Source organism: Falco cherrug, chromosome 3, assembly GCF_023634085.1.
Source record: "Falco cherrug isolate bFalChe1 chromosome 3, bFalChe1.pri, whole genome shotgun sequence".
Lineage (NCBI taxonomy): Eukaryota > Metazoa > Chordata > Aves > Falconiformes > Falconidae > Falco > Falco cherrug.
In genome coordinates, this window is record NC_073699.1 from 82,006,877 (window position 1) to 82,029,777 (window position 22,901).

At 37.3% G+C, this 22,901-nt stretch overlaps 1 protein-coding gene across 1 annotated transcript in view; it reads right to left on the minus strand.

Annotated features, from left to right (window-relative positions):
- ABCA13 (ATP binding cassette subfamily A member 13) overlaps positions 1-22,901 on the minus strand; it is a 211,677-nt gene that overhangs the window by 81,828 nt on the left and 106,948 nt on the right. The window contains 4 exon segments of the mRNA XM_055705974.1: positions 537-655; positions 2,377-2,449; positions 3,051-3,140; positions 4,039-4,285. Of these exon segments, the coding sequence (XP_055561949.1) occupies positions 537-655; positions 2,377-2,449; positions 3,051-3,140; positions 4,039-4,285 (529 nt within the window).

The window sequence follows — 22,901 nt, forward strand, 5'->3', positions numbered from 1 at the left end:
TTGGTCTAGTATTTGCACTTAGGTCAAAGGAAGTGGTTGATCTGTAAAGGCATGTAAGTAAACCTTAAAATACAGCAGATTAAAACCTTTGTGGCTGTTATCACAGAATATGAAGTCTTACTAGGGGTATACCAGCCCTTTTTACTTCAAAGAAAGATAAACCGGCGCATGTCCACCTTTATTTGAGTCTCTGGGGAATGGAAACTATATTGGTTGTCTGATTTGCATATGCATATACATTTTATTTCTCTGAGATGCTAAAATAACTCACTATGTGGCAAGAAGAACCAGGGTATGCCTAGATACAATTATCATGTAACTGCTTGAGGAAGCTCTGAGAAGTGCTTGAAGGAAGCTGAGAAGACCATGAAGGCGCTTCCATGTCACCTAAACCTGCCTGTACACCTCGATAACAGGCAACAGATAAAGGCAACTACCCCTTATATCCTAAGTGACATATGTCTATGCTTTGGATCAGGAAGGACTGTGGGTTTTATACTCAAAAGATAAACAAAGGTTAGATAATTTAAGGTTACCTTGCTTTGTTGGAAGGCCTCACTAAATATTCTTCCACAAGGAACCCTGAAAGATTGTACAAAATATGTCCATTCTTATTCTTCAAATAGGGAGCAGAGGTGTTGAAATTTGGACACATCTGAAAACCAGCATACAAAAAAAAAAAAAAAGTAAAGCACTCTTAGAAATCAGTGGCACTATGTTTAGCCATGTTTTTAAACTTTTACATAGATTTTATAGCATTGTTTTTCAACTGTATTTGCCTTTCTCAGCTTTGATAGCTTTTAATAAATTATGTATGGTTTATACTTATAATGCATCTCAAATAATTTTTACCTACATATTAGAATCAATTTTGATTTCTCTTGCAACCCTGCCAATCAGTTTTGTTTTGAAGACTTCAAGACTTATATATGTTTAGAAAGGTTTACAACAATGAAAGGCAAGACTGTTATTCACTTGTGCCTGAGAAGAAACATAAAAAAGCACCATATGAATATGAGATGAAAACAAAATTCTAATCAATGCAACATGCTTCTAAAAACGCTGTACCTCTAAAAATGGACTGCAGAGAAGAATAAAGGAAAATGTTTTCTAGTGATTCAGTGGGATATTCTCACAACCGAAGAAAAGAAGACAGATGGTATGATCCAATATCTCAGAAGCCTTGTAAAGTACATTATGTATATCAACAGAAAAATTTTAATGCTTATTTGACATCCTAACCTTACACAAACTAAAATTCCCTCTCAGAGATTTTGATTTTCCATAGGTCACAGACACAGGTTCTGCCTCCACTGTCAAGTGACCTCTCTTTTGTGCTTTCATGGTTAATGGGCCTCTCCCTTTGTGAGTTCCCATTCCCATTTTATTTAAGTTTCTCATATTTTATTTAAGCTTCTCATATTTTAAGAATAAATCTCACTAGTATTAGAGGCAAATTTGTTCCTTGCCCAGCAAAGTAAAAAATTAGTTTCCTCCTTCTGCTTTTCCCAAAACTGTATTGCTATATTTCAGATGCAACTCTTACTTTACATATTTATATTTTATGAAGGAGAGAATGTATTTGATTGATCGGTTCCATCCAGGGAAATATATTTGTCAGTTCATCCACAGTTTCACATTCTTGTCTATTGCTAAACCCCAGAGCCAGTCAGCAGGAAAACTCACTAATCAAAAAGGTCAGAAATTCATTATCATTTTCAAAATTCTTTCTTTCCTCAAAGATCTATTTTCAAATACACAAGCCAAACAAACCACTAACAATTAAATTGCATTCACATGTGGATTCCCTGGTACCTTCTGTCAGTTAGATTGCCTACCCTGTCCTTTTGAAAGCAGGTAGTCTTCCAGACTATGGGAGTGTTATGTTTTAACTGTGTTTTACAAGAGTGTTTTTGTAAGCAAAGTCCTATTTAAAGCAAAGTTGCATCTCCTGAGAATAGTTCATTCATCTCTGATTCCTGTTATTTTACATCAATCTATAGCCATTTCTAGTGTGTATACATATATACACACTTAAATACATATATAATTGTATATATATAAGTACATAATAATATACATAAGTACACTTACTTATATAAGTACACACTTATATACACATATATATACATCAAAACTGTGAAAGCTCTTTCTCTGAAGACTTCAAAACACGTAGCCCAAACACTATATGAAACAGAAGAAAATCTCCAATCATAAAAAAACCAGTGCTCTGAAGGTTTATTTCCTCAGTCCTTTCTCTAGTCTTTCAAAAAGAAGAGTCCAAGTATGTATATTATACATATTGTGTATTATGTGTATTAGATGTAATATACAGACATAATTTTTACATACATAAATAAATATAAAATGGCATACCTCTTGTTCAGCCACACATCCACATGAATCCAGGGGTGATGTAGATTCCATCTGCCAACATGAGTTATTTTTTCTAATGGGAATAAACATAACAATAGGAACAAACATTAAATGAAAGGAATGTATACTTAGAAGAAATCCACAGAGTAACGAGCAGATCTAGCATCTTGAACACCTTCTTAGCATTTTATCACAGCAGCAGTGGTGTCTAGAGATACATCAATTTTACTTATTTATATCAAAGTGGTTTTACTAAAAATATTTATATAATTAATGCAGCAAATTAACTACATACCTTATGTTTGCAGCAATAAAATAAGTAAAGCATGGTCACCACTCTGCACTCCTAAATTTGTAAATCTGGAATGCCTCCAAACTAATATTGTAATTATTGTCTAGCTTTCATTCATATAGGCAACAGAACTGATCAAAGTCCTCCTGAAATTAATCAGAAAGTTGTCACTGGCTTTTAAGGGATTTGGATCAGACTTTTAACAATGAAGGCTGCTTACGTACTTTACCTGGATGCCAGCTCCTTCATCAGAACAGATTTGTCATTAACCTCATGCTGCCAAGAAAAGCTTAAGATAGTCCACATTCCACAGACAAAAAATACTGAATTTACAATATTTACAATTTACAATTAAGGAAGTAGTTATGTTAGTCATTGTTACCCTTGTTTTGAATGCATGCATGTGTGGTCCCAATCAGAGAAATATCTCAGCAGAATGTGAGAAAGGTTTCCTAGGTTATCATCTTCAGTGCTGTTCAAAGTGGGCCGTGACAGGGGTGGGAAAGGAAGAAAGGGGAGAAAAAGAAAGACAAACACATTAATTGTATTAACTTTCAGGCTCAAGATCCTGCATGTTTACCAATAAATTAAAGAACTATAAAATCCATGCATAGGAAACATACCAAAACAGCAAAATTATCTCATTTCAAAAACTATGTGTGAATGTATAAATAAAATCCTATACAATAATGGCTAAACAAATCTCAATCTCTCCTTATGGCCATCTTCCTCTTTATAAACATGCATTCCTAACAGTTAACATGGTTTAAATGGTTTTATGATTCATTTATAAATTCAAACAGCATTATGATGTTTATGAAGATATCTGGATATTTGTTCAGTAGATAAAGTGATCTACGTGTGATATGCGCTCAGTACAGAATAGTTCAGATCTATAGGTACTGTAGATAATAAATAAATGCAGTTGGTTTCAAAGCTAAACATGGAAACTAAAGGCTGAGTAAGAAGGGTACCAGGCTTTGTTAATACTGTGTGACACTTTCAAACCTGAGAATTATTTTGAGAAAATGGCCTCAGACCTAAGCAATTAGCAAAAATGAAGCATGCAAAGGCTTGCTTAATTCCAATTGTGCATTTTTATATAAATGGCTGTGGCTAGTATTGAAACAGATCACCCTGTTCAAAGTCTTTGCCCTTCCTTCCAGAAAATCCTCTGCATAATGTTTTTCTAATGTTATCTCTCCCTCATAATAACCTATAAAAATGTACTAAACATCTAAAAAATAAACATCTATTGTAAAAAGTAACCTATTCTTCTTCCTAGAATACAAATAGTCTTTAGAATATGAGAACACAAGAATAAAGGTCCCAAAACCCTGGATATTGATGATGACAGATGAGCTCTTCACCTAAAGAAGGATTCTGCGTTGTCGTAAAGTTTTGGTGTCAACTTGAGAGAAGGATAGTCAATAGTCAGCGGCTTCACACTAAACAAGGCCATTGCCAGTGCAACAAAGATGACAGGCAGCAGCACATTTGACACACTTCCTCTCCAGTCTCGCCTAACATGGTGAAACCTCTTCACCAGAAGGGCAGCAGTCTGTGCGAGAACAAGACGGGCTCCACGCATGCTTGGGGCTCCCGGGAGTGACATATCTGAGTGCAAAAAGAAAGAAAAAAAAAAACCACAAAACAAAACCTCCTGACAAGCAGGAAAACCAAATTTAACTTTCATGTGTTATATTTTCAAATACAGAACATGTCTTTTTGATAGGAAAAAAAAGAGGCAAAACTATGCAAAGCTACAATGTTCTCTTGGATGGAATAGTATAACCCCCTCAAGTATAACTAGTTAACTCTTCCTATAAGAGAAAATAGATATTCAGCTAACAAATTATCTCTATAGATCCCTGTACACAGCTAAAGGAGTACTGAATACATATCTTCCCATGATCTTCATACTGGTAAAACCATTCCTCATGCAATGCCACCTTTACTCCTAGGCAAATTACTATGATAAACATGGCCTGTATGAGCACTAAGGTCTTGATCAACCCTGACTCAAATCAGTGCCAACTTTTCCACTGAGATTTCAAAGGGACATCTTTAGATTATGTAATAGAGCATCACAGATGCTAGAGACATGAGCAAGCTATTACAGCCTCTCTTACTTGTGGCCTTGCCAGACTGAACATACCTCAGACTTTTTTTCCTTTTAGCCTAGCAGCATCTGGTAGATTTACTACCACAGGTATTTGTACCGTAGCAAGACTGAATAGTCTGTTTATCATAGTGCTCAAATACATACTACATTTTATGATCCCTGGTGATTTGTCTGTTACTACCTTCCCTTCTGTATACTGAGATCATGCTAAGTAGCATTTCCATGTTACATTTTAACAAGTACTTGTATGGGAGCTTTCAAGTAACCTCAAATTAATTTTCTTTCAATTACAAAAGGTTTTTCCTGATATGCTAGAACTTTAATCCCAGAAGAGAGAGCTGTGGGACAAATGGGGGTGGGTGGGAAATAATCAGAAAAATAGGTTGAACTTCTGATACAGTGGCTATTGAGAAAAACAGCTCGAATTTTGCACTCCATGACAACTGGAGTGTGAATTGCAAACTTATGATTTCTTATATTAAAAATTATGTGTAATTTGCCATGAAAAGTTTTAATCAAGCAGACACATTGTGGGAGATTGTGGCTTTTAGGGTTTGGGCCTACACAAGAGGAGGAAGTCAGGTGAGACAGGGCTTCATGGTGACACAGAATACCTCATGTGGACTCCTCAAGTCTAAGACTTTTGGAAAAAGGCAAACATCACATCCACCTCTAATTGCAAAAAAGAGGATCCAGGTAAACACAAGCTAATTATCCTCACTCCCTGCAAGAGGTACAGACCAATCCTTAAGAAAACACACAGGATACGAAGAACAAGAAATAGCTGGTAATAAACAACACGGACTTTGTAAGTTCAAATCGTGCCATCTGAGAGCTTGGCATGAATATAGGACTGGTTTGGCGAATGAAGGAAGAGTAGTGGGTGCTGTTTACGTTGACTTAACAAAGCCTGTGACATGGTCTCCTGCAGTGCCCTTAGAGCAAATGGGGTGAGAACTACAAGGACCACTGGCTGGACTGCCAGCACCACCCTGTGGGCAGTGAGCAGCAGGAATGGGCCAGCTGAGGAGCAGCTGGTTACTAGGGTTGTCCCTTAGGGGTGGCGATGAGGAAAATGCTGACTGACAGTACTTGTTAACACACACACGTGCACACCTGCACCTGGAGGGGACCCCCACTGTTTGGAGGCACCTGCAGGTCAGGCACTGGAGACAAGGGGAACTTCCTGGCAACAGAAGCAGCTCTCCCAGGGACTCCAGTGGCACCAGGGAGCAAAATCTTTGTTCAGGGAAAAAAAAAGAAGCAACAGGCACCAGCTGGAACATGGGAAATTCCGACAATATATCAGGAAAAATAATTTCACTGTGAGGTTGACAACTAAAACTCACGACCAGACTGGATCAGGCACTGAGTAACTGCTGTTACTTCACCCACCTGACCCGCTCTTCCAACCTTAATATTCTCTGATTCTATCAGATTCCAATTAACTCTAAGTAATTAACTTTGGTTTTATTTCTGGGTGAAAAAAAAAATCTAGTACCTATTCTTTTAATTCTACAACTGAATGACATTTCTTTTTTTTCCCTAGAAAATCCCATGGAATAAGAATTCTGTCTTTAAGCAGTTTTAATCATAGCCATATCTTGTAATTTGACAGCTAACACAAATGGGATTTAGGATTTTGAATCTCTGTGGAGAAAGTAGCTATGAAATTCAGTTCCTGGTTCAGCATTGTGCCCTAATCAAGAACTGCTATATTTTAGACCAGACCTGTTTTTTCCATAAATTGGGCTAGTAGAAGACAATCTTAGTAAAAGAAGAGTCTCTTTAAAGCAAACTTCTTATGAATGTATTAAGCTCTTTGAATTATTATGGTAAGACTTTCAATAGTTAATACAGAAATTGAGAAACTCAAAAGCAGAACAATTTTCAAGGGATGAGTGTTCTTAGAATAAAACAGATCCTGTGTTTCCAGCTGAGCATGCCTGAAACTGTAAAATATACCACCTCTCATTTATCAAAGTAGTGAAATGCCAGAAAAGGAGCACAGAATGAGATGTTTACCCTAGTCCCAGACCTGTTCACAGCTTATAAGCATGAAATGTGAGTGAAAGATGCCTCAAAATACTTGACCCTTTGAATCTCTGAAAGAGGACTATGACAGATTTCCTTTTCTGGGGGCAGAAAGGGACACCAAAGCTGCCATTCATTCTTTTTTCTTGACAAGTAGAGCAGAGAGAAATTATAACAAACTAATTCAGATTGCAATAGGAAGAGAAACTGTCATCTTGAAAAAAAATAATTGTCCATTTTGTCCAATATCCTGACTCTTACTCATTATTTCTAATGCTGGCCAGACAAGATACACCACAAGAAGATGCAATATACTGTTATATTAAAAGTGTACGTTTGCCTTGGGCACAGCTTTTTAAAATGATTTGTCTTTTCTAAAAAAATATATGCTTATTATTTAAAATTCTCACTGAGAAAGGTGTCCAATGTCTTTTTGAATCATCTTAAGTTTCAGTCTTTGTGACCTTGAATTCTGCAGTTTCTTTCTGTTCAGGTAAAGCTCAAAAATCTTGTTTATCTGTTTTGAATTTATTCTATTTGACAGTACTGGGTATGCTCTTAAATCTTACTTTAGGAGGCAGGTTATAGAAGTTTCCAATCTATCTTCTGCATAAATAATCTCAACCTTTCAGTATTCTCTTATAAAAATCTTTATAGTCCTAATCAACCTCACCACTTGCTGCAAGTCTGCTTATATTACCACGGTATCATTCTCAAGAAATATTGTGTTCAACATGGCTGTCTATCAGATGTGGAAACCCTACTGATTTCTACAATAGCATTATGCATTCTTGTACTGATCTGCTTGTCGTCTTTATGCACCGTACCATTTTGTCTGACTGCAGCCACACTATGAAAAGTAGCCTGGATCGGGCTTTCCATAATTGATTGATTATGGCTTTTAAGATTCCCAAGGTTTTAAATCATTTCAAAAAAAAAAAAAGAAAAAGCTAAATAGTATTCCTGTGTACACTTGCCATTTAACCCCTCATGTTTCTTAATCCATGCATAATCTAATTTAACTAGAACCTACAGAATTAATTTTTTCTTCATAAAGCTTTTAAGTAATTCACCACCTATATTTAGTATGTACGTCAGGAGGCATAAAAGCAGCACGCATTTATGGCAAAACAGTTTCTGATTACCACTGATAAACATAAAGGCTAGAAGACAAGACCAACTGACCTCTCTGTTATGAAGTCAATTTTTATGCAGAAAGTTTATGGAAATATTCTTATTAATAATTTAGATCATAAAATTAAAAATCTGACCCAACTGTTAGAAGCTGTCTTGTTTGACTTACGATTGCAATTATGTGCAAGAAGTGCAATTATGTTCACAATGAAGTTGTACTTCCGAATTCATCCAGACACTCCTTTGTACTATGGAAGAGATTTTTGCTGCTTTGCAATTCATATAGTTAACACCAGGTACAGGGAAACAGCATAAGTTCTAAAATTTGGGAACCAAGATATTGAAAATCCTTCCCTATAGACTGCTCTAGAATTAGGAGCAGATCCAAATATTTTAAGAGTCGTTAACTGGATATTAGATGGTCTTCTTCCTCCCCTTTTTTGTACTTCTAGAAAATAATGTTATTCTAAACTTCTTTCATGGCACAATAAAATGAGAAAAAACAGGTTATGCAACGTCTATGTTAACAGCCAAGAGTAGACATTTTCAATTCTGCTTCTGTCATTTTGTCATTTAGACAAGTCGAGAAGGTCCAACTTGGGGAAGAAAATCTTGGAACTGAAATACCATGGCAAAACAGTTGAGCTAGCTTACATTAAACTGGTTGCATTTGGAAGCAGTATATATTTATTAGCTTATCAGAAGTTCTGTGCCAACAAGAACTTCATCTTCTTATATATTTATTTACTCATTATAAAAATAAGTAAAATATTAATTTTTTTCCAAGAGAACTTTCACGACCAATTTTCAACAGTGCATTTGAATAAAAAGCACTTTGACTGTGTGAGGTATAAAGGGAATGCCTCTAGCCTGTGTTACATACTATGATTAAGTCTTGATTGTATGCAATAATGTCATGAGCTGTCTCCATTACAAAGCCGGTCAGAGAAATCTGTATTTTGGGGAGAATTTCACAGGAGAAATTCCCTTCTGGCATTTTTAGGTATAAATCCTCTCATTTTCCATCATTCATTCATTTAAAATGAAAAAAGGGTATTTTTCATTTTAAGCACTGTGAATATTTCTTCTAAAATGTTGATTCAAATTGTTTCCATCTCAAGAATTTCCTGTCCAGAAAAGCAAAACTTCAGCAAAACTTGCAGTTGCTCCTCCCTCCCCCATAAATATTGTTCAATCCACTTAAGTGACATTTCTTGAAGGGAAAAGTGTTTTGTTTAATTAAAAAATCAGCTTTACATTCTGGTCTCCATATTCCAGAATGCGTGCTGCATGGGTCTGAAGATCTTTGAGACAGAATAACAAGAGATCTAGGTAACTCTAAAGTTCATCAGTAAAATTTACACACTTTAAAGCCAAAGCACTGGTGTGTGTCTCTACACAACCTTGTGGAGAAGCCTCTTCACAACTCAGATCTCCCAAGCCCTTTTCCTCAATCCAGATTGATCAGAGGATTTCCTTCCTTTGTCTATGACATTCTTATTGTTCAAGATTATTGTCCAAGCCTGAAGCATGTAACTGATTCTTATTAGAAAAACATGAAAGAGCCAACATAGCCAGAAAAATGCGCTGAATACTCTCACCATACAAACCCAACACCCAAGTCCCACAACCAAAAAACCTGTATTTAGAAAAACTACCAACAAACTTGTAAAGTAGCCTTTTTAAGCACCTTGGTTTTGCATTTCCCAGAGAAAATGGTATGAACAAAAGTTCATTTGTTGGCAAGAAACTTAGGAAAGAAGGGGGCAAACTTAATTCAAACCACCCACCATCTATTTAGAAGAAATACATTCTATAGTCAAGCCTAAACACAGCAGCTATGATCTACCCACAGCAATGTCTAAAAGTGTGAAGAACTGGTAGGGCACCATTGTAGCTAAATCTCTTTAAAGGCAGGAACACTTTACGGTACCCCTGCTCAACAGGTTGAAGAGGAGATAGATCTGACCTTCACTTGCTAAACAAAACACACAGTCATGTAAAGTGCTTTTGTGAAAAGGAAAATTATACAGCCTGCAGTAGTTAGCAGACAACAAACCTTCATCCATAAAATATTTTTCTTTGCTCTTTCTTGCTGCGCTGTTATCAAATCAACAACAGAGATGCAGCCAAGCAACAGCATTTGATCCTGAACTGTTTGCATCCAGGATTTTCATTCAGGTTTGTTGCAGGTGGTAAACACATTGTACAGACTCACCAAAGGCACATAATTAAATGGCAATGGAAAATACATTGGTAGTATCCACCAGTAAATGGAAAGAAACAAGACAGAAGTATAGGAGGCTTTTTTTCCCCTTCCTTCCCATTCTTTTATTTTAGTTTTTCACAAAGCTTTATGAGATAATATGAAAAATGTGTAGTGCAGCACACAACACCTCAATAATAAATAAATTAACTTCAGTCTTTTTTGTTGTTGTTGTTGTTAGTAGAGGAGGAACAGTTAAAATGAGGAATTTTCCAGTCATGTTTTCACATGAAAGATGACTCATACAAACACATTAACCACCAATCTAAAATATTCCATGCCTCTTGCACACTGATGCATCTTAACTCTACTTTCTACAGGACAACTCTGGGATGGCTAACAAGTAAACAGAAATAAAGCCATGACTAGTTTTCGCTACTGAATAACCCAACTGAACACAATACATTACACTTACCAAAATAACAAACTGAATAGAATACATTATGTAGATTCTCAACAGCTCATTAAATGGATATATTGCTTTTGCTGACAGAGGATAAGCAATTAGAGGTGAAAATGTAGAATTACAGCTTCAACACTGCAGACATCTGCAGCAAATGGCTGCCTCAAAAAGACTGATTCCTGTCCCCCAACTTCTTCAACTACTGTACAGATTACTAGGTGAACTTGAACAAAGTCCAGCATCATAGTATGCAGCTGCAAAGATCTACAAAACAGTCAGAACAGATTATTAGTGTAAGAAAGAATCCAATTCAAGGTGTTTACTTATTCTTTACAGACATGCCATAGCCTTATCCACACTACAAATATCATCCTTTAATTTCAAGATTTTTTTTTTTTTTCAGTTAGAACATACTATTACCTCTATTATACAAACCACAGAACCACAGAAACTTTTAGGTTGGAAAAGATCTCTGAGGTCATCAAGTCCACCATTAACCCAGGACTGCCAAGTCCATCACTAAACCATGTCACTAAGCACTGCATCTATGTAGTTTTTTAATACCTCCAGGGATGGTGATTCCACCACCTCCCTGGGCAGCCTGTTCCAATGCTTCACCACACTTTCAGTGAAGAAATTTTTCCTAATATCCAGTCTAAACCTCCCCTGCCATAACTTGAGGCTGTTTCTTATTGTCATGTCACCTGTTATCTGGGAGAAAAGACCTACTCCCACCTGGTCTATAAACTCCTTTCAAGCAGTTGTAGACAGCAATAAGATCCCCCTCCCCCTGCCCAAGCCTCATCCTCTCCAGGCTAAACAACCACAGTTCCCTCAGCTGCTCCTCATAAGACACGTTCTGTAAATCCTTCTCTTCACTAGCTTCATTGCTCTTCTCTGGACACACTCCAGCACCTCTACATCTCTCTTGCAGTGAGGGGCCCAAAACCAAACACAGTATTCCAGGTGCCACATCACCAGCTCTGAGTACAGGGGGGCGATCACTGCCCTTGTCCTGCTGGCCACACTGTTTCTGATACCAGCCAGGGTGCTGTTGGCCTTCTTGGCCACCTGGGCACACTGCTGGCTCATGTTCAGCCGGCTGTCAACCAGCATCCCCAGGGCCTTTTCCTCCAGGCAGCTTTCCAGCTGCTCTTCCCCAAACCTGTAACATTGCCTGGGGTTGTTGTGACCCAAGTGCAGGACCCGGCACTTCTCCCTGTTGAACCTCATACTATTGCCTTGGCCCATTGGTCCAGCCCATCCAGACCCCCTCCAGAGCCTTTCTATGCTCAAGCAGATCAGCACTCCCCCCACAACTTGGTGTCATCTGCAAAGTTACTGAGGGTGCACTCAATCCCCTCATCTAGATCATTGACAAAGATACTAAACAGGACTGGCCCCAGTACTGAGCCCTGGGAACATCATTTGTGACCAGCCACCAGCCAGATGTAACTCCATTCACCACCACTCTTTGAGCTCAGCCATTAAGCCAGCTTTTAACACAGCATAAAGCACAACCATCCAAGCCATGAGCGGCCAGTTTCTCCAGGAAAAGGCTATCAGAGACAGTGTCAAAGGTTTTACTAGGGTCAAGGTGGACAACATCCACAGGCTTTCCCTCGTTCACTAGGTGGATCACCTTCTTGTAGAAGGAGATCAGGTTAGTCAAGCAGGACCTGCCTTTCATAAACCCATGCTGACTGGGCCTGAACCCCAAGCTGTCCTGCGTTTGCTGCATGATGTTGCTCAGGATGATCTTCTCCATAACCTTCCCTGGCACTGAGGTTAGGCTGACAGGTCTGTAGTTCCCCATATCCTTCTTCCTGCCCTTCTTGTAGATGGGCATCACATTGGCTAACCTCCAGTCTTCTGGGACCTCTCCAGTTTGCCAGGACTGTTGATAGATGATGGAGAGCAGCTTGGTGAGCTGCTCTGACAGCTCCCTGAGTACCTTTGGGTGGATTCCATCCAGCCCCATAGACTTGTGCATGTCCAAGTAGAGTAGCAGGTCACTAACCTTTTCCTCCTGGACTGTGGGGACTTCATTCTGCTCTTTCTCCTCCCTGTCTTCCAGCTCAGGGGGCTGAGTACCCAGGGGGAAGCTGGTCTTGCTATTAAAGACTGAGGCAAAGAAAACATCAAGTACCTCAGCCTTCTCATTCTTTGTGGCAACGTTCCTGGCTGCATCCAATAAAAGACACAGATTATCCTTGACCCTCCTTTTGTTTCCAATGTATGTGTAAAAACATTTTTTGTTATCTTTTATGATGGTGACCAACTTGAGTTCTAGATGGGCTTTCACCTCTCTAATCTTCACCCTGCATAACCTCATGACATCCTTATAGCCCCCCAGAGTTTTCTACCCCTTTTTCAAAAACTGGTAAACTCTCCTTTTCTCCTGAGTTCCAGCCAAAGCTCTCAAAGGTGGGCACTACTGAATGCAAATATTGCTTAGCAATTTTATGAGTTACATAAAAACTAAAAAATTAGATTCAAATTTTCCCTTTCTTTATGTCTTCACTGACAACCATTACTATTTATATTAGAAATTATAATTCTATTATATGTAGTAGTAATTTATGTATCTATAATGCCCATACAAGATAAAAAGAAGGTAAGCCAGCCTCTTGAATTCACGTATAACTAATACTGAAATACACATAGCATTTCCTGACTGTTTTAACCTTCTATTTAATGCAAGAATACCCAGTCTCATACCACTGCAAAAATCCATTAAGCTTTCTCATCACTCATATCAAAATAACAGAAAATCCTCTAAAGTATAAATGCCACACCATGCAACAGCACCTCATGTGTGGTGATAGATAAGAATTTTAGAACAGATGCGCATCACAGCCACTCTCTATTATAAGGGTAAATTTGGGGAAGCAAAAGAGTCCAAATAGCATTCAGCAAGTAAATATGGTAGATAGAAAGTCAGTGAACTGAGACCTCTGCTTTTAATTTATGGACTGTATTTATAATCTTACCTTCCCAATCCCATTTGTCTGTTTTATCTACTCATTGCATTCAGTCTTAAAACTAGACTGCAAGCTGTCAAAGGTAGTGAGAATCTGGGGATTTTTTATCCATGCTATTAGTCCATAGGGTGTCTGGAGCAACAGGGCTTGACTTTAGATTGGGTTTCCAAGGTATTGCTGCTACTATAATAAACAATAATGGCCAACACAACAGCTAGGAAAAAAACAACGCCCTGTTTGCTGCTGAAGTTAAAACTCCACTTGTTTTTACTAGTATGAAAATGGGTAGGCATGTAGCTATAACAGAAACTCAACTGAGTATATCGTTACTTTGGAATGTAACACTTTTAGTGAATGGTACCAGCACCTACTCTGGTTATAAAAGCACTGTCATAAATTTCAATGAAGGGAATTCATTTTCTAGTACAAAATAGTCTGTTTCCTTCCCTTCTCCAGTCAGAAGCAAACAAATAGCACAGAAGACTAAAGAAATGGGAAATAATGCTGCTGTCTTCCTATCCATTACCCTACAGACACCCAAAGAGAACCAAAAGGGTTGTTACACTGACAGCCAAGCTGATTTGATGAATGGCCACCTAAACTAGTCTGGTCCTGATGGAAGAGGACACATTGCTTAATGCGCTGTTGCCATAATTCGTAAATACAGGGTTTCATTTCTTTCTAGAGATGTGTCTTTTGGTGCCGAATACAATCTCTGTTATAACATTTCCATGTGTTCCACTTTGCCTTGATTTGTATCTCTTCTCTACATTTTAGTTGGGGTTGCTGCCAGCCTAAACCATACTGAAAAAGAAGTTGGAATTAAGCACCAAGTATTTTTTAGTTTTCTGTGGCAAACACTACTGTGGCCAGAGCACCTTCATCATCATGAAACGGGCGTATTCTTTGGAAACAAATAAAAGACAGATATTCGGCCAGGCGGGCACAATCCTATCATGCCATGAAAGGGAAAATTACTATAATTTTGGGAGCCCTAATTCTCTGAGTTTTAATTCCTGCATGATTAACTTGCAATATTAACAAATATGCTAATTTCAGTTTCTAGGAGATAATTTTCCAAATAGATATGCTTTTATTGTAGTACTATGTCCCCTGCAGTGATGCACCTGCAATGAATTGCCGCGTGGAGGATGGAGCAAGAGCAGGAACAGTTGAAAAACAGGCACAGAATGGTGGCCACAAAGTGAAAGCTTATTTGAACATTCTGTCTGTATTCTTTAAAGTACAAAAGGAGAGAAGCACAGTCTGTCATAACTACCAAAAAAAGAATTCTAACTGATTTCATATTTATATACATACATATATATATATATGTGTATATATATCAGACTTGGCAGAGAGAAAGAATACACTTGTACATGCATGTGGCAATGTATTTGGAAGAAAAGGGACATGTGGCCTATCAAAACTCACTCTTGCTTTAGCAGCGTGATATGATTAAAAGTTTTGTCTGCTCAGCAAGGCCGCAAGGTTGTGTGAGAAAGACACCGTGAACAAAGAAAACAGGATCTTTGGCAGTTAAGCAGGCAGAAAAACAGGAGCTGAGTTGGGAGCTGATAACCGCAGGAATGTCAACAATTTTAAAGATGGGATTAACTGCTTGTATGCTTTTAATCAATTAGTATCTGTATAGCAACATTTGAACAGCGTATGTAACCAATAGAATTAAGGTGTGACGTGTACGAATATGAAAATTGTATATAAGCTTGCAGAAACTTAAGTAAAGCATCTTCAACTAGGATCATATTGATATGTCATTGAGTCCATTATTTCATTCCTGCACATGCACAAGCAAACATCCATCAGATATATCTGCACTAGAATATGCTCTTTTATTACAATGAGTAGGACACTTTTGGGGATGGATTCCTTTTCTTCATAGAAGTGGAAATCCATAGCCAGAAAGCTATTAGAATTCAATCCAGTGAATTCAACCTGTAAACTCAGATTACGTTTCAGGACTGAATACTATGTAGACATTAGGGCTACAACCCACAGGACTTTTGCTGTGTTTGGCAAAAGTTTGGTGAAAGAGCAGGACAGCAATACAATCTGAATGTTCTCCTTAGCACAGCACTTAAGTGGGAGACAATGCCAAATATCTTAGCGTGTTCAAATTAGAAAGATTAAATGTAGCAAAGGTCCAAGTATATATTCAAACCAGGTGTTCTCCAGTACTCCCCACTGGTAACTTTCTTCCCAGAAAGGAGAGCTATCCAGTTCTATACTGCAGATTATGCAACTGCAAAATTTGCAGGGAGTGGCCTTTGGAAGCACCATATAAGGCACTCTGGAACAAACCTCCTGGAATTGCTCTAGGGAAAATTCAGACAACAAATGGAGCAAACCTCCTCAGTAAGGCCAAGATTTCACCCTGATAGACAGGACATTCTTAACCACTTCAACTTTTACAAATTGTGCAAGTATTAGCTTAATGTGAACAAAGTACTTTGTCTGAAATATTGCAACTTCCAAAATCAAGAATATTTTTAGACACCATCTCTATTGGAGTTATTCTGTTAACAATAAAATCATATCAAAGTTTGTGCAGGGAAACAATTCAAAACTGAAAGATGACTGAGTTCTGCAGGAGGCATGTTTTATTCAGACCCACAGCTATAGCAAACAATTGAAAAATGTATTTGATGAATAATCTCTTCCTTCAGGCATGCTGGTATCTCATGAACAGTGGTATTAAACAGCTACAAGGATCTTGATTAACAGAACCAACTGTTTCATTTTTTCTAATACCTCCAATGAAAATGGTAACCTAAGTAAACTGCAAAATAGATCAAGAGACAGATAGAAAGAGAAAAAATGACACAGATAAAAATTTTCAACTATACAAGAGTCCCAACACCAGGTCTACGTATCATAAAGTCCCACTTATATATTTCAAATGAGGAATTGACTGGCAACAGTGTAATATACAAATCTTACCATGGTGTCACTTTGTGACCTATATAAGCTTATTGCATGAACAATAGCAAAAAGTTCAGCCTTAAGTGCTGGCTGCTCAGTGTACTGCCTTTCATACTGAATCTACTTTGGATATTGTCTCTGTAACTTCTTAAAGCACTTTTTTGTTAGCTTTAAGAAATGAAAACCTTGTGATCCTGCAGAATGTTGCTAGTAGTGAGAAAGCAGATGCGTGACTATTGATAAGATCTTTGTGGGCTTTTGTAACATAAATGTTTTAGTGACAGAGCAGAGACAACAATTTCACCAAAGGAGATCATTTCAAGAAGCTACTGGACACGTGATAATCTGGTTTCACGTGGAAGTATCAACATCAAATACAGCCTTTCTAGTGTAACTAAGATGCGTAACACACCTACATGGATATAGCATTTACTTATTAGATGAAGCAAGATGTTAAAAAGATGAAGACCCTTCCGTAAGCAATGTTCCATTTCAAAATGAAAAGTAAGTACACTTAGTCTTGATAAGCATTTCTTCAAAAAATAGACCATTTACATACTTACATAATTGAATTTAAAGTATCTTTATTCACTGGTGCAACAGCATTAACAAAGCAAAGTTATTTGTGTGCATGTATGTATATGCACATACACTACATTCATTTATCAAAATACATAAATATATACAAATACAGGCACACTTGGAAAAAATATCTAGAAAATATATACTTGACCTTATTGCAAGGCAAGGAACCACCAAAATTTACTTTGCATATAGAACCTAAAGACTAGCTATTAAAAGCAAATATTTTCTGACACTATATGTGTGACTTTGTATTAATTATCTAAGAGTCAAACTGCTCCAGCACATAGGCCCCATATTATGAAGGAGAAAAATAATCATTTCGTCTTGAACACGAGAAGGAATTGCTATCTTTGGAAAACTCCTACTACTGTGCAACAGAAAAAGCGTAAGTCAAAAAGGATTTCATTAGTTAAGCTAGGAAGAAAATATTACTATAGGTGCAGCAAAAAACACATTAGTGTTATACCAGGCAACTCATCATTGCTGTTGCACCAGGCAACCCATTGCTGTTTAAATTTCAGTTGCTTTCAGATAACAGATGATCACATAAACCACACAGGGAATACGGATTTTTGAAGATGTCACAGATATGGAAAAAATTGAGTATCTCCAAAAACTGCAATCAGGTCATTTACAAAAGCAACAACTGAACACAGGAATACAGTCTGCCATATCTAATTTGTCCTCTGAGAAAGAGTTATACTTCTCTTATTTTATTTTTTCCTTTTTTTGGTAAAAATTATTTAGGGATTATTACAACTTGAAATGGAAGACAAGCAGTCCTGCAGAGTGGAGGACAAGACTCCTGAATAATTTATTAAAGGACAGGATTTCAAAAATACCATGAAAAAACATAAAGGCTGTCAACAGTTTTTCCCTGTCTGCAGCTGTTGTAATAGCCTCAACAAAACAGAGGAACTAAAAGAAAGCAACAGGAAATCCTGGAGTGCAAAGGAAAGGTTGGAGAATGAGAGACAAAAGGGAGCATTAGCAAGTCTGAGGGAAAACACAGCCTCTACGAAGAAATATACTGTCAAGAAGAAATCAAAGAAGAGCTTATAAGCAAGACATAAGAGCTACACAGCAGAATGAACGGATCACTTGCTTTTCAAGATGTTAAGGAAGTTCACATTCTAACATTTACCTTTGGGTAAATAAAGCATTCCTAGTGCACTCACAACTGTCTGTATCTTTTGTCCTTCAGCTCAAAGAAATATCTGAGCATAGTGGATGAACTTCCAAGCTATTTAATTTCTGAAAGAAGCACTACTAATAACTAACATGACAAACAGTTTAGATTATGGTGAAGGCAGCAGGTTGCTGGAAAGAACAGGTTCAAAATATTCTCATGCATCCACATCAGGCAGCAAGAGCTGAGAAATGTTAATGTCAATACAATTTTCTGTTTAGAAGGCACTTGAGATGTGTAGAAATTCAATATCTAGTCATCAGCATCAAAAGTTACATGCATATCAGTTCTGGTGACCCACAAATTCAAAAGAAGTCTCTGATGATTCTGTTTCTTCTAGGCAGGATACAAAAGGCATCATCTCTTCCCTCATAAGATGGAATGATGCAGCAACTTTCCTCATTCATTTTCAAGTAGTTAGAAATGGGAAATAATAAATTTCAGACCACAATCTGAAGTCTGGATCTATATCTATAGCACAACACATTTCTTCAAGCATACCGTTCAGTCTGACTGAGATTCATACGTTTTAAGAACGTGCAAAAATACCAAATTACATAGCGAAGGAAAGCAGCAACTAAGTCACATGGGTGACCTTTTACGGAACCAACTTAATTTCACCAACAGAACACATTCATGAGGAATTAATATCATTTTCAAAATTGAAATTTCAGAAGGGATTATTGGTTTTTTCTTTGGTGCTCTAGCACTTGCAGAAAACTATAGCCTTTTTTTACTTGAGCCCCCCTTTCGGTAGGTGCTTTACTGACCATTTTTTTCTCTAGATCTGAAGGGAGCAAAAGGCCTCTAGGAGGAGGGCAGCGAGCGTTCACTACAATCATTTGCCAGCAGTTAGGAGATGAACATGAAGACAAGGAGGTGCAGAACAGGAAGTGGATCAGATTCTGGACACTGTAAGAGTACATCCCTTTACTGGAAAATAGCTCTCTTTCCATTATTTTTCTAATAGCTTTCTGTTGTCTGACAAAGAGCCCAAGATGTCCATACTGTAGCTGAAAAGTGGAAAAGGACCAGGCAGCAACCACAAGGAAAGCAGCTGGTAGGGAAAATGTTTGGATAAGACAAGATAAGATAGTGGATGAAAAGAATGAAACACGCTTAAGGTAAGTGGAAGAACATGACCATTTACTTTCAGGAGGATAGAAGGAGTTACATTTACGCACTTACTGAGAAAACAAATTTATGTAAACCTTAAACAAGTTAGATTGTCTTATTTTTGAGATCAGGTATCTTTTTATGACTACTGATTGGTTACATTATAAAAATGCTCCATCTTCATTCAATGCTTCAGAGAATCCTGAAACGGTGATGAAAAATAAAGCAAGATTCAGGGTTGAGGAGTATAAAGCTAAGTAATTGGAAGAGGTGAAATTAAGTTTTCAACATATACTAGAATCACAAGATTTCCTGCAAGAAAGTAATTAAAACAACAATAAAAAAGCTGTAGGAAAATATAATGTATTCAAGATTTTTAGACTAGCTATTTTGACACTTCTTTTTCAGGATCTAGTGCTGAATTTAAGTGGTAGTGTCATCTATACTATTAGATTACCAGAAGACTGAAATGTATGCTGTATCTTCTCATCAGTGGTTGGCAAAAAATTGAAAATTTTAGTATCAGTCTTCATGTCAGCAGCCACTTCCTCTAAACAGAGCTACTGCTCCTAATTGTCCACAGTTTTCTACTCTGAAATTAAGTTACATTTTGCAAGGTAGAGGATTCGATTCATTCTTATAGCCTTTTAAGTGAATTTTTCAGAGAAATGAAAGAAGGGAGTTCTACTTAAAAACTGATGTTGTGATACAACATCAAACATACAAATACTCTGTCGGCCCTTATTTTGTAAATACAGGAAGCTCAATTAATCACAGAGGATTAAAAGCTTCTCTCTAAAAACAGAAGAAACTACTTGATCACCTGTCAACAAACATCAAATTCCACTCTATTATCCATGCACAGAAATCAATAGCACCACTTACTGTAGCTTTTTTTCTGCAAAACCCCCAGGCTTGTGTCAAAAGCCCCAGGAGAAGGATCATATTTCCCTGGTAGATTAACTCCAATTGTTAAATAACCTATAGGAGAAGCACCTGCCTCTACCTTCCAGCTATTTGTTTCTCTTACTTTGTTCTTTATTACATTTATCACTTCTGCCCCTATAACAGTTAGAACTATAGCTTAATAGGCAGTATTCTCCATGCATAAAAAAAATTAGACTTTTTAAGCGAACAACTTACTTTCTTTTAATAAACCACAATGACTGAGCCCTGATGGTGCCTTTATAAGGACTTTACCTCCGATATTAACTCTTCCTTTTTCCCTTTCCAAATTCCCAACTTAAAGACATTAAAACTTCAAAACATGGACACAAAAGTTGTACATGATATTGTAGCATGAATCTCATCAATTTTGTACTGATAGTCAAAATGACCTCTTCACATCCTTTAGTACATTAAATTGAAACATAAATCATCTTATCTATACTGTCTTAAAACACTTTTCCACCAGGATTAGTAAGTAACTTTCAAAGTCTGTGTTTTCGAGGACAGTACTCTCTATTACATAGATTTCGCCAGCATTTGGCTGAATTAAAACACACTTTATTTAGAATAGATTTAGCTTTTCAAATGATCTAACTCACTCTTTAGGACTGGTCTGACTCATCAGCATTCTACCAATCCCTTGCAGTGTTGTTTTGGGGTTTTTTAACAGTTGAGGTTATATTTACTTCAGTATCACTGATGAAAATAATCAAAAGGCATAGTTGAAACCCAGTGAAAATTCACTGAAATCTCTTCAGCTTGATGTTTCACTACTGCTGACCGCTTCTTGTCATCTACAATTTCTTACTTAAATTAGCTTTCAGATGTGCTTTATAAGCACTGCATATTGTTGATCTCTTAAATCCAAATAGGAGTAATGTAAATTTTGCCCAATAGCCTTCAAAATGGTTAACACCAGCTCTTTCAGACAAAGTTTTAAGCAACCATAAAAATTAGTTATGAATCAACCTGCTTCCACTCCCACACTTTCAATGGCTAACTTACCCAAATTCAAAGGCATATAAGCTTTTATAGCACTTCTGTGACTATAGCTATTAATGTTATATATACACTAAGAACCACTCTTTCACTTTTTTAAAACATATCACCACACACTTAGTCTTCATAACTTTTTATGGCAATGAATTTCAAATGTTATGAATCACTGTGTGAAACACAGTTTAATCCATTTTGAATTTTCTGCAGTTTAGTTTTACTATATCTCAGGTTCCAACCGTATTTTACTGCAAAAAGAGGCTAGATCCAAAGTTGGTATCTCCCAAACTATCTATCTAAATCAATCAATCAAAGACATAGAATGCTACAAAAGTAATTAATTTTGCTCTTCAGCAACATATCTGAATATCTTAGTTCTGCAGTCCCTTAACAATCCAACAAGCCCACTCTCTAGCCGATTGCCTGCGTTTGCATATGCTCAGAATATTTTGTTATTTATCCATGGTTAGCTAGTCACCCCCTAGATTTCCTCTTAGCTCTCCTGATTATTTGTGTTCATATACTGCCTGCTGTAGTTTATGATTTTATTGGACTGCACAGAGTTTGTTTTTTCCATTTTCTCGAGACTACTTGGCTCCAATGATCTTGTGATGCAGTTGTTGCAAGCTCAGTCTAGCTTTTTTTCTGCGTGCTCTCTATACATCTACAAAACAGTAACCATCAATTGTGTGCCCCAGCTGTGGAGAATTTAATTTTGCACATCTCTATTAAAATACATGCACATATTATGCCTGCACACATAGGCATTCCCTGACTCAAAATGTTAACTGTTCTCACCAAAAGATGAGTTTTATTCCAAGGTTTTTCGTTTGGAATATAACTCAAAATTATGAGTAAACCTTCCACAAAGGAAACTTAAACCACTAGAAATTACACAGTGTGCTTCATATATTTAACGTTGCCAATATTAAAATTGTTACAATTTAATTAATGGAATGCTACTTACCCCTAATATTTGCATTTAGAAAGGGTCATATAATTCTGAGTTTATTTTATGTTATCATGGTGTGTTGACCCTGGCAAGCAGCTTAGCATGACACAGCTGCTCATTCAGGCTCCCCCTCCTCCAGCAGAGTATGGGAAAGAATAGGAAGAGAAAACGTGAGAAAACTTGAGGGTTAAGATAAAGACAGTTTAAGAAGTGAAGGAAGAAGAAAGAAGAAAACAACAAAAAACCAAGCAATGCAAAAGCAGTAACTCACCACTTCCCCCAAAGTAGACTGATGCTCAGCCAGTCTGGTTGCAATGGTTACCTCCTCAAAAAAAACACCCTCCCCTCAGTTTTTATTGCTGAGCATGACACTATACAGCATTGAATAACTCTCTGGTCAGTTTGGCTCAGCTGTCCATGTCATATACCCTCCCAGCTTCTTGCTCATCCTCAGCCTACTCACCACAGGCAGAGAGGGCAGAATGGGAAAAAGAGAAAGCCATGATACTGCAAGCACGGCTCAGGAATAGCCAGAACACTGGTGTGTTATCAGCACTG